The sequence below is a fragment of the Homarus americanus genome, unplaced genomic scaffold (assembly GCF_018991925.1).
Source record: "Homarus americanus isolate GMGI-L3 unplaced genomic scaffold, GMGI_Hamer_2.0 scaffold11426, whole genome shotgun sequence".
Taxonomy (NCBI): domain Eukaryota; kingdom Metazoa; phylum Arthropoda; class Malacostraca; order Decapoda; family Nephropidae; genus Homarus; species Homarus americanus.
In genome coordinates, this window is record NW_024749217.1 from 14,416 (window position 1) to 27,311 (window position 12,896).

The 12,896-nt window shown below is 41.8% G+C and overlaps 1 protein-coding gene across 1 annotated transcript; it reads left to right on the top strand.

Moving 5' to 3' along the window:
• The first annotated feature begins 1,019 nt into the window (after positions 1-1,019).
• On the top strand, positions 1,020-1,502 carry LOC121853316 (glutenin, low molecular weight subunit-like). The gene has a single exon (XM_042347368.1). The coding sequence runs from the start codon at positions 1,020-1,022 to the stop codon at positions 1,500-1,502; it is 483 nt and encodes a 160-aa protein (XP_042203302.1).
• The last annotated feature ends 11,394 nt before the right edge of the window (positions 1,503-12,896 follow it).

The following is a 12,896-nucleotide window of genomic DNA, read 5'->3' on the forward strand; positions in this document are numbered from 1 at the left end:
CAGAACAATAGATGACACCAGTAACAGAACAATAGATGACGCCAGTAACAGAACAATAGATGACACCAGTAACAGAACAATAGATGACACCAGTAACAGAACAACAGATGACACCAGTAACAGAACAATAGATGACACCAGTAACAGAACAATAGATGACGCCAGTAACAGAACAACAGATGACGCCAGTAACAGAACAACAGATGACGCCAGTAACAGAACAACAGATGACGCCAGTAACAGAACAATAGATGACGCCACTAACAGAACAACAGATGACACCAGTAACAGAACAACATATGACGCCAGTAACAGAACAACAGATGACGCCCGTAACAGAACAACATATGACGCCCGTAACAGAACAACATATGACGCCAGTAACAGAACCACAGATGACGCCATTGCCGAACAACAGATGACGCCACTAACAAGAACTATTAGATGACGCCATAACAGAACAACAGATGACGCCAGTAACAGAACAATAGATGACGCCAGTAACAGAACAATAGATGACGCCACTAACAGAACAATAGATGACACCACTAACAGAACAATAGATGACGCCAGTAACAGAACAACAGATGACGCCACTAACAGAACAATAGATGACGCCACTAACAGAACAACAGATGACGCCACTAACAGAACAACAGATGACACCAGTAACAGAACAACAGATGACGCCAGTAACAGAACAATAGATGACGCCACTAACAGAACAATAGATGACACCACTAACAGAACAATAGATGACGCCAGTAACAGAACAATAGATGACGCCACTAACAGAACAACAGATGACACCAGTAACAGAACAACAGATGACGCCAGTAACAGAACAATAGATGACGCCACTAACAGAACAATAGATGACACCACTAACAGAACAATAGATGACGCCAGTAACAGAACAACAGATGACACCAGTAACAGAACAACAGATGACACCACTAACAGAACAACAGATGACGCCACTAACAGAACAATAGATGACGCCAGTAACAGAACAATAGATGACGCCACTAACAGAACAACAGATAACGCCACTAACAGAACAACAGATGACGCCACTAACAGAACAACAGATGACGCCAGTAACAGAACAACATATGACGCCAGTAACAGAACAACAGATGACGCCAGTAACAGAACAACAGATGATGTCACTAACAGAACAACAGATGACGCCAGTAACAGAACAACAGATGACGCCAGTAACAGAACAACAGATGACGCCAGTAACAGAACAACAGATGACGCCACTAACAGAACCACAGATGACGCCACTAACAGAACAACAGATGACGCCACTAACAGAACAACAGATGACGCCACTAACAGAACAACAGATAACGCCACTAACAGAACAACAGATGACGCCAGTAACAGAACAACAGATGATGTCACTAACAGAACAACAGATGACGCCACTAACAGAACAACAGATGACGCCACTAACAGAACAACAGATGACGCCACTAACAGAACAACACTAGAGATCACTATTAACAGAATACATAATACAAAATAACCCCACTGAAATATCCACATTGATTCCCTGTATTCGCGATGTTGACTGTACCCCCATCAATAATCTTGGACACAAACACATTTTTCTAAGAACACTCATAGTAATTTCTCTTTGCCTATTCCTTCTTTTACTACGTATTATATCATACCCATACCATCACTTGTTTTGTTTATTATTGCTTATTAAACGGTTTATTTTTTGTGTTATCTGTTTAAGAAAGCTCTAGGGTCGTTTTGGGGTTATCTAATTGCCTCGTTAATTGATTCACTGACTAATTGACCCTGTGAGAGAATTTTCCATGAGAGAGAGAGAGAGAGACTGAGAGAGAGAGAGAGAGAGAGAGAGAGAGACTTAATACCTGACGAGGAAAATGATAGGAAATAATTAATAAATATCCCAAATAAGAAAAATTATACCATATTTGTTTCCCCAGCATATTCCATTTTCTTTAACAACTATTCAATATATCATTAAAAGTCAATAAAATATATACAACCAGGAAACTGTAAAAACAACCAAACTTACAACACTTTATAGTACAACACTTATTGGATGAAACTGACGATTAACAACAGGTGGAAAAAAAATAAATAAAAGCTGAACTATCAACTTTATGTTTTCAAAAGCTTTTACGGGATACACGCACATTTTTTTTTTCCTAAGACTACAAATATTTTTACAAATATTTTTTAAGGGTAAGGGAGGGGAGGGGAGGGTAAGGGAGGGGCGAGGGTGGGTGGATGGGAGAGGGGGGTAAGGAGGAAGGGGCGAGGAGGGTAAGGAGGGAGGGGTAAGGGAGGGGGAGGTTAGGGAGGGAGGAGAGGGAGGGTAAGGGAGGGAGGGGAGGGTAAGGGAGGGAGGGAGGGTATGGAGGGAAGGGGGCGGGAGGTAAGGAGGGGAGGGTAAGGGAGGGGAGGAGGAGGAAGGAGGAGGGGAGGGTAAGGAGGGAGGGGGCGGGGAGGGTAAGGGAGGAGGGTAAGGAGGGGAGGGTAAGGAGGGGAGGGGAAGGTAAGGAGGAAGGGGGGCGGAGGGTAAGGGAGGGGAGGTATGGAGGGAGGGAGGGAGGGTAAGGGAGGGGAGGGGAGGGCATGAGGGAGGGGAGGCAAGGGAGGGAGGGGAGGTAAGGGAGGGAGGAGGGTAAGTGGAGGGAGGGGGAGGAGGGGAGGGTGAGGGTAAGGGAGGGAGGAGGGAGGGTAAGGAGGGGGCGGGAGGGTATGAGGAGGGGAGGCAAGGAGGAGGGGGTGGGAGGGTAAGGTGGGAGGGAGGGGAGGGTAAGGAGGAGGGGGAGGGGAGTGGGGAGGGTAAGGGAGGGGAGGGGGAGGGTAAGGGAGGGGAGGAGGGAGGGTAAGGGAGGGGGAGGGTAAGGGAGGGGGGAGGGTAAGGGAAGGGAGGGGAGGGGGCATCACCACCTGTATCGCTTGATTCACCATGATATAAATATATTTCACTTTTATTTTTACAGTTTCGATAAAAAATAAAAATAAAATGCATTTTTTTTCCATTAACTTGCATCGATCAAGCGTTTCCCCCGCGTGCACTCTGGCTCGTCAAGATATACGTATCAACCACCAGCATCCCTTCACGATAACCTTCAATAATCTACAGCTTTTTAAATTTTTTCAGTTATTTACACATTACAAAACATTTCTAATACCTTACATGCCATGACTATACGGGTCTCACCTTACTGTTCCTCTTCATTAACCTGACAGCAACACCCTTACTAGGACGCCCCACCAACCCGGAGTGACACAAACACACACACACGTCAAGGGTAATATTATACTGCAAGACATAAACTTCAGAGGAGATAAAAATCACAGTAATTGGTAAAGAATCTCGCTGAGCTTAGAAACACATCCAGGTTACTTACAAACTAATGTCAACTTGTACTGCAATTAAGAGCCTTATGGAGTACAGTACATGCATAAATTCCTACTGTACATCCCTCTATCGAGATAACAGCTAAAGTAGGGAAGGAAAGTGTGTGTGTGTGTGTGTGTGTGTGTGTGTGTGTGTGTGTGTGAGTGTGTGTGTGTGTGTGTGTGTGTATGTATTGTTATGGTAATCAAGAACGAGTAATTAGTGTAGTCGTAATTTTCCCTCTCTCTCTAAAACAGTTGCCAGAAGTCTCCCACTCATTAAAGCTTTAAAATCTGCTGCTGCTCTCTTCCTCCACTATACCTAAGATATATTCCTCCAGCCTGTGTAGCTCTGAGACCATACTGTAATCTAATTTACATAACAAACTCCTTTCAGATGCAGCAGAGGTCTTCCGCCAACCTGCTCGGCCAACCTCTTGTAAATTAGACTCCCAAGTGTGGTGCTGTAAAATTAATCTCCCCAAGTTTGTAAATGCTGAGTTTAAGTGGTCATGTAAATCTCGATTACGGTTGTAAATAATGACTCTTGAGACGTCTTGTAAATTTAAGATTGTAAATGGTTTGTAAATCTAGGCTTTATAAATGTCTTATAAATGTAGACACTTGGAAGTATAATCATGAACAAACTAAGGAAGTGGCACAGAAACAAACACAAAAGAGACTCACGAGAAGAATGCAATTAACGAGTGTAAACGCGAGTAATTCATTCAAGCATCGTTAACTAGACTATTACCCTAATTTCTAACATGGGACACTCGGTATAATAATTTAGTAATCAAAATGTTAATCTATGAGACTTTAATGGCATTTTTATATTTTTTTTATCTTGTAAATCGAGAGTTCAATAGTTCTTCCTGTAAATATATCTTGGTAATTTTGGGTTCAATAGTTGTCATTCTCTCAAACATTCATTTTCTTCTTTCCGCTTTTATTGTTGTCAATTTTCTAAAAAGCAGAAAAGGAAAAAAATCCGGATTATAATTCCTATTTTTGTTGAACATAAACAGTAGTGCACACTTTTGTATTCATTACCACGTCACACACACACACACACACACACACACACACACACACACACACACACACACAGATGATCGATCGATTAAACCTTAAAATGCAACCGACAATTTTTTCTAATGAAAACCTTTTTGTTTTCATTGCATCATTTACCACCATAACATAAACTATATATAAAATAAGTTTAGGAGGGTTAGGTTAGGTTAGGTTAGGTTAGCTTACGCTGGCATAGAAATAATGCAAGTTAATAGTATGATTAACTACAGTTTTGTTCAACATAACGTATTTCCATTTATTCAAAGTCAACTAGTTTATCTGATCAGCGCGCTTAACAGTGATGCATATGTCAAATTACACGGATGTATATTTTGACTATAAATCCCATACACCACAAAGGCAGTAAATCGTCTCTACCAACACGATATTAAAGTGGCAGTAGTGGTCAGCCATTGATGCAAGGTCTCCATTCACAAGAGCTGACCTGTGTTGCGTGGTGCAGGTAACAAGGCGGTGACAGCAACGAACCCACCACCCCGCCCCCCCCCCCACACACACACCTCCAGTCATCAATGATTCTTACTCATGGTGGTTGATAAGCCTGGCTGGTCAGTTTCGGTGGATACTGACATACTGAAATGAATAGTTTATATTGTGTGTGTCGATCACCCTGTCCTATGTGAGAGAGAGAGAGAGAGAGAGAGAGAGAGAGAGAGAGAGAGAGAGAGAGAGAGAGAGAGAGAGAGAGAGAGAGATATTATGAAGCGGCGAGAAAAAAATTAAAAAAATAATTAAACTTATTACATTTCCTCACAATTTTCTTCACAAACCTCTACGTTAAACAGTTAATATGATTATCAAAGTAATAACCTTAACATTCATCGAAAGTTAAAAAAAAAATTAATTCACACAACATTTTATCATTCTTGTTATTCCCATCATGACATAACTATCATCATCATCATTAATTATCATTCTTATTATCACTCATATAAACGTTAATTACATCACTATGATTGATACTCACTATAATTCATCGTCATTATAAACAAATCATTACGTATTAACACTACTATAATTAATTGCATATATAACTGCAACTGGGAAGAGTAATTAATGAGAAACAACTATTAATTAATTAATGTATCATTTGATAGTTTAATTACAAATGTTTTATGTATATTAGTGTTTTAATTATTGTGGTGTTTTTTAAATAGGTGTTATAGCCACTTAACTCAGACGCTTTATTAAATGTGAACAGATGTAACAGAACGATAGAGAGTTCCAGTAATTATATACCTTTTGTGCACGAACACCAATTATAGCCCCAGGAGTTATAGAGTCTATTATATATATCCCAGTTGACAAAAACCGCAATAGACAAATACCATTAAAAAAGAAACATTCCCACAGGACTAAAATGACAAGCTCCTATTGGAAAAATAAAATCCCTTTACCACGATAAAAAAAAACGGACAAAATCCCATCCAGCAAAGTCTTTTATAACGCAAATTGTATTAAAAAAGTAAAATCATTCATATAATGACCTCATGTTATCATTTATTAACTATTTCAATAACTAAAAAAAAAAATCCAAAAATAATAACAAAATAAATTCAATCAAAAATATAAATGACAAAATATATATAAAAAAATCACAAGAAAACAATAAATTAATAAAAAAGTATAAATGACAGAAGGTATAAAAAGAGAATAAACGGAAAACAAATGAGCATCAAGATAAATGAATCGTACACCATATAAATCACAAAGAGAGACAGACAGACAGACAGATGGAAACAATAGAGCAAAAAATAGATCGCCTTTCATCCCGGGGAAAAAATATAAACGAATAAATACGTTAAAAATCTATAGTCGTGTTCATAAAAGTTTTAGGAATAATAATAATAATAATATTAATACTGAGAAGAAGAAGAAGAAGAAGAAGAAGAAATTTGCAATAAAAAACCCTGACATAATAATACAAAAGAATAAAATTACAAAACGGAAAACACCGAACATCAAGGCCTGGGGGCGAAAATATAATAAAATAATAATAATAATAATAATAATAATAATAATAATAATAACAACAAAAATAAAAACTAAATCAAAAGCGAGAAACAATATACTGTATGTATGTTGTGTTGTCAAAGTAAGAGAAACAATTAAGATCCCGCAATTGTGTGTAAATGAGGCAGAAAGTCAGATCAGCGACCTGGGACTTGGTCACATATGGCAGCAGGGTCTACCATAGACAACACATTATGCTGCCAATATCTTCCCAGGCGGTAGTACCTCCCTGATTGGTAGCTGCCTACTACCTATGCAAACATGAAGAAAAAGAAAAATGGAAGAAATAAAAACGATAAAAACGAAGATGGGAAATCGAACACTGGCAAAAAATACACAACAAACGTAAAAGGAAAAATGACAAGCAAATGTAAAAAAAGAAAGAAACAGATAAAGAAAGAATGAATAAAGGGTTTGGAGAAAATACAATAAAATAAACAGTCACAGTGATACTTCCCTCCCGCCTCACACTGCGTTCGATCGTCAAGTTCAGAAGCAAATCGCCAGCGTTTCCAATACAGTGCATCCTTCGTAAGAGGATTATTGAAAGCTGAGCAAAACCTCTAGATTTTTGCTAAAAAATTTTGGCCTGTTAACTGCGGTCGAAAAAAAACTGAATGCCAACAGTCGAACATTTTGTTTTCTCTCGGACTTTTGATTCAGAGGAGAACGAATACAGTTGTGTCGGAGTAAATGAAAACTGAATAGTGTTTCGTTACATCTCAAACGGGTTCGAATCCCACCCAACGATCATATACAGTCGTTATGAGAATGTTTATTATTCCTATAGTAAAAAAAAAAATAGCTCATTAAATCTAGAACAAAAAAATGAAGCCAACATTTAGCTTTCTAAAATTTCTTAATTGTGATTCTTAAAGGACAGTCAAGTGAGTGTCTTTACCTGTTGTTGTCTAACGAGGTTCTGTAGGTGAGGTGAAGACACTAGTTATACTGGCGTCAGAACTGCACTGAGCCTGTAGTCAATAGATGCGTTCTTTTGTCACATTTTAAGTGAAATATTCAACAAAGGAAATGTTTGTTCCGCCTATTACTATTATTATTATTATTATTATTATTATTATTATTATTATTATTATTATATTATTGTTGTTATCATTATTATTAATTTATTATTATTATTATTATTGTCATTATTATTATCATCACACGTAGAGTATAACTAATGTAGACCACAGTTATAGTTTAGAATAATTATACAAGTTTATAAAAATATAAAAGCATCGGTACAGTAAAACCTGTTTACTCTCTGTAACCAGCCGCCCTTGACCCTGGTCCCTGGATAGTGAGTTCCACATGGTGACTGTACACGGCTTCTCTATTACACACACACACACACACACACACACACACACAAGAAGTAACCTCGGGGACCTGGATCACGACCTCAGCACACACACACACAACATCCGCCCCTCCTTCCTTTCAATACCTACGAGAGCATTTTTGTGTTCATTAATCTCTTGGACGTGTCTGTAATCCCCCCTTCCTCCACTTCTTCCTCTTCACCTTTATCCCCTCCTTCCTATCCCCCTTCCTCCTGTCTCTTCACCTTTATTCCCCCCTCCCTTATTCTCCTTCCTTCCCCTTTATCTTCATTTCTCCTCTTCACCTTCATCACTCTCTTATTTACTTACTCATCCTCCTTCTTTCTCTTATTCTCTTCCTCTAGATGAAATGTTTCCCTAAGTTCACCCCTTCTTCTTATTATTATTTTCTTTTCTCTTCTGCCTTCCCTTCTTTTCTCCCGTTCCTCTTCATCTCTCCCTTCTCTTCATTCATCTTGTATTTACCATCTCTTCCATCTTTTCTCTTTCTCTCTCTCTTCCATCTCTTCTCTTTCTCTCTCTTCCATCTTTTCTCTTTCTCTCTCTCTTTTACTATTTCCCTCCCTCTCTCTCCTCTCCCCCTTTCCTCTCTTCCCTCACACAACAAATCCTTACCTAGCAAAATCTTCCCTTCTTCTTCTCCCCTCTCCTTTACCCTCCTCTCTATTACTCCTTATTCTACCCCCCTCTCCTCCCCCACGTTCTCCCTTCCGTCTCTCCTCCTCTCGCTCCCCTCCCTACCCCTCGAACGTGAAGAAGGAGATAATGATTGCAAGTAAATGGCTCACACACACACACACACACACACACACACACACACACACACACACACACACACACACACACACACACACACTTTCGACCAATATGTTTCGTCAACAGTCATATGTAAAACTGTCGATATAAGAATGATCATATTTGTTATACGACTGGGAATGAGTGAGAACGAAAGAGAATGAGAGACACACACAGACGGACGGACACACTATGAAAAACATTTACACTTTTGTGAATTTCAAACAAGTGTTGTTTCCTAGTATGGATTTTAGTTCAGTGTTATGTTGTAGCGTGGAATGTTGTTCACCGGAAAATCTATAAAAACGAATTAGGATGTCGGTATTGTGTAAGGTTACTTCATCCTAACCTAACCTAACCCAACTTAACCCAACTTAATCCAACCAAACCTAAACCCAACCTAACCTAAACCCAACCTAACCTAAACCCAACCTAACCTAAACCCAACCTAACCCAACCAAACCTAGACCCAACCTAACCTAACCTAACTTTAAGCATAATTTGGCTATATACGAGGGTAAACGAAGTATTAAAGACACTGAAACAAATTCTATATATTGTTAACGTTTTAGTTGTTATAAGAGACACAAGAAGAGAGAGAGAGAAAAAAAAAGAGTCAATTGCTATTGTTTGTGAGGCAAAAATATGACGTCAAACAGTGTGTGTCAGGTCGTCTAGGTCCTTGTTGCATTAAGGTGTGATGAAGGCCAGGCAAAGCGGTACAACACACTCACTCCTCTCTCAACACACTCACTACTCCCTCAACACACTCACTCCTCCCTCAACACACTCACTCCTCCCTCAACACACTCACTCCTCCCTTCAACTGATTCATTCCTCTCTCAACACACTCACTCCTCCTTCAATACACTCACTCCTCTCTCAACAGACTCACTCATCTCTCAACACACTAACTCATCTCTCAACACACTCACTCCTCCCTCAACACACTCACTCCTCCCTTCAACTGACTCATTCCTCTCTCAACACACTCATTCCTCTCTCAACACACTCTCTCTCAACACACTCACTCCTCCCCTCAACAGACTCACTCCTCCCTCAACACACTCCTCCTTCCCCTCCAACACACACCTTCTCCCTCTTCTCTCCAACACACTCCTCCTCTCTCCAACACACTCACTCCTCTCCTCAACACACTCCTCCTCTCTCTCAACACCTCACTCCTTCCCTCAACACCTCCTCCTCTCTCAACACACCCTCCTCCCTCCGCACACTCCTTCTCTCTCAACCCTCACTCCCCTCAACAAACTCCTCCCTCCCTCCAACACACTCACTTCTCTCTCAACCTCCTCCTCTCTCCAACACACTCCTCCTCCCTCAACACACTCACTCCTCCCCTCCAGCAGCTCACTCCTCTCCGCCCCACACTCCTCCTCCCTCAACACCTCCCACTTCTCTCCAACACCTCCTCCTCTCTCCAACACACTCACTCCTCCTCCAACAAACTCACTTCTCTCCAACACTCACTCCTTCCCTCAACACCTCCACTCCTCTCTCAACACACCTCCTCCCTCAACACCCTCCTCCTCTCTCCTTTGCCTCATTCCTCCTCAACAAAACTCCTCCTCCCTCAACACACTCCTCCTCCCTCCTTGCCTCCTCCTCCCTCAACACACTCACTTCTCTCTCAACACACTCACTCCTCCCTCAACACACTCACTCCTCCCTCAACTGACTCACTCCTCCCTCAACACACTCACTCCTCCCTCAACACACTCGCTCCTCCCTCAACACACTCGCTCCTCCCTCAACACACTCACTCCTCCCTCAACACACACACCCCTTCTGTATACTGCAGGAGACGCCGACGATGACCAGGAAGTGGGTGAGGTAGGCAGCAGGTGTTCCCAGGTATAAACGGCAATTAATACCTGGTTTACCTGAAGGGATGGTGTCTCTCTTAATGGTAAAAACGAGCCTCAGGTGGCGTGGTCAATACTAACAGTTTATATAACCTAGCCTGACCTGACGTGTCCTGACGTGACGTGAGGTGACCTGACGTGATCTAACTTGACGCAATCCTAACCTGACGTGATGTAACCTAACCTGACCTAACCTAACCTAACCTAACCAAACCCAACTGGATCGAGGGCAGCAACAGGTAATTTATCAGAGAGACACAGGTAAGGTTTTGACAAATGACCTGACCTCAAACAATGTTACCATAACTCAGCGTGGTACAGTGGTCAGGTTCTCGATTACATATCTGAAGACTGTGGGTTCGTATCCTACAGGGACACTGGTGCTACTTCGAATATTTCTTTGCATATAACAGTAGAGGAGATTTCTGAGCAACAACAACAACAACAACAATAATGATAATAATAATAATGATAATAATAATAATAATGATATCCTCAACACTAAACCCTACAAGTGTTACCAACAGCGCTGTGTGTCCTCTTAACGATTCGTGTTCGTCGTAAACCTGTGAGAACATGACCCCAGCTTGACCCAGAGAGAGAGAGAGAGAGAGAGAGAGAGAGAGAGAGAGAGAGAGAGAGAGAGAGTGACTAGTGATGATATATTCAGGTTTAACTCTGTATTGAGGATGGCAATCTCAGCTCTCTCTCTCCCTCTCTCTCTCTCTCTCTCATCCGCCAAATGTCTCTCATTGTCTCTCTCAGGAACATGTCGCTGCACTTGTAAATGAATCCCAGTGCGGCAAGTGTCCAAGGTTGCTCACCACCACCACCACCACCTTCCGCAGCATAATACAACCATAGCCTCCCGCAGCCCCGTCACATATGCGGCTTCTCACAGCACCGCCGCAGCTGCTGGGTCACGTCTCCTAGGGACATTGAATGCTCTTTTTTCTTCATTTTCTGAGACCTCTATTTTGAGCTGGGATTATTAGAATATGTCTGTCGGTATGTATATCTCTTGTTTATCTTTCGTTGATTCCTTCCTTCCTTCTTTCTTTTATCTTATTCTCTTTTCTTTAATTTCCCCCCCCTCTCTCTCTCTCTTTCTCTCCCTTTCCAACTTTATCCTTCCTTAGTCATTCTCTATTTATGCTTCTTTTCCCTTCCTTCTTCTTTCTTTTCCTCCTACATTCGTTTGCCTAATCCTTCTCTTCTTCTCTCTCTTCCTTCTCTGTTTACCTTCCTCCTTCCTTCTCTTCTCCCTTCTCCCCCCCCTCTCTCTCTCTCTCTCTCAGGTAACTTGTCTCACTTCAGTAGAGAGTTTCTACATCTTCACTACCTCCTCCTTTCCTCCCTCTTCCTTTTCTCTCCTTCCTTATTCCAAGTCAATTTCCTTTCCTATCTGTGTTCCCCCTTTCCTTGTTTCATTTTTCTTTTATCTTTTTTCTCGTCCTTTCCTGCCATCTTCCTCTTCAATTCTTCCTTCCCTCCCTCCTTCCTGAACAGTTTCTTCCTCCTTACTTCTTTCTCCCTCCTCTTTCATCCATATTATTCCTTCTCCTCTCTCAATATTTCTCTCCTTTCCTCTCTCTCTCTCTCTCTCTCTCTCTCTCTCTCTCTCTCTCACTGGGGCATTAACCACCATCAACAGTAACCATCCTAACATACATTGATCACCAGAGCGGGCCACGGCAGCTCTGTCACCTAGTCATGTTTACTTTAGTCACCCTCCAGAGGTCACCGCCTGCTGCATTGAGTCGACCCAGCCACTGTACCCGACGTCTTGTGGGGTCTCGACACTTGTACAGCACTGGATGAAATACCTAACCTTCATTTTCTCTCCCTCCTATCCCGCTTCTCCCTTCTATCCATCTTCTCCTACTCTTCTTCTCTCCCTCCCTCCCTCATCCCCTGCTCCCTACCCTCCCTCCCTCCCTCCCTCTCCCTGGGCCATCTCAATACGTCACCATGATCAGCCCCGCCTCCCTCATCCACCGTATCTCACCCACTCGCTAATTTACCTCCTTCAGGCTCCTCCTCCTTCGTCCCTCCTTCGTTCCTCCTTCCATCCCGTCTTCCTCGACAGTCTGGACTCTCTCTCTCTCTCCTCAGACAGAGAGAGAGAGAGAGAGAGAGAGATCCTGCCCGGACTCTTTCCATCTTAGGACTTAGTGAGCTTCATAAATCCCCACAAGCCACTCCCCTCCCTATTTACCCTCCCTTTTACCCTCTCTATTTACTCTCCCTTACCCTCCCTCCCTTCTCCTATATCCTCCCTCTTTACCTCACCCTGTCTTCTTCGTTATCCTCCCTTACCCTCCCTCTTTACCTCTCCGTCCCTCCCTACCGCCCTTCCACTTTA

Bases quoted from the DNA above. Each gene is read 5' to 3' on its own strand.
- LOC121853316 (XM_042347368.1), top strand. From the start codon at position 1,020: ATGACGCCACTAACAGAACAACAGATAACGCCACTAACAGAACAACAG.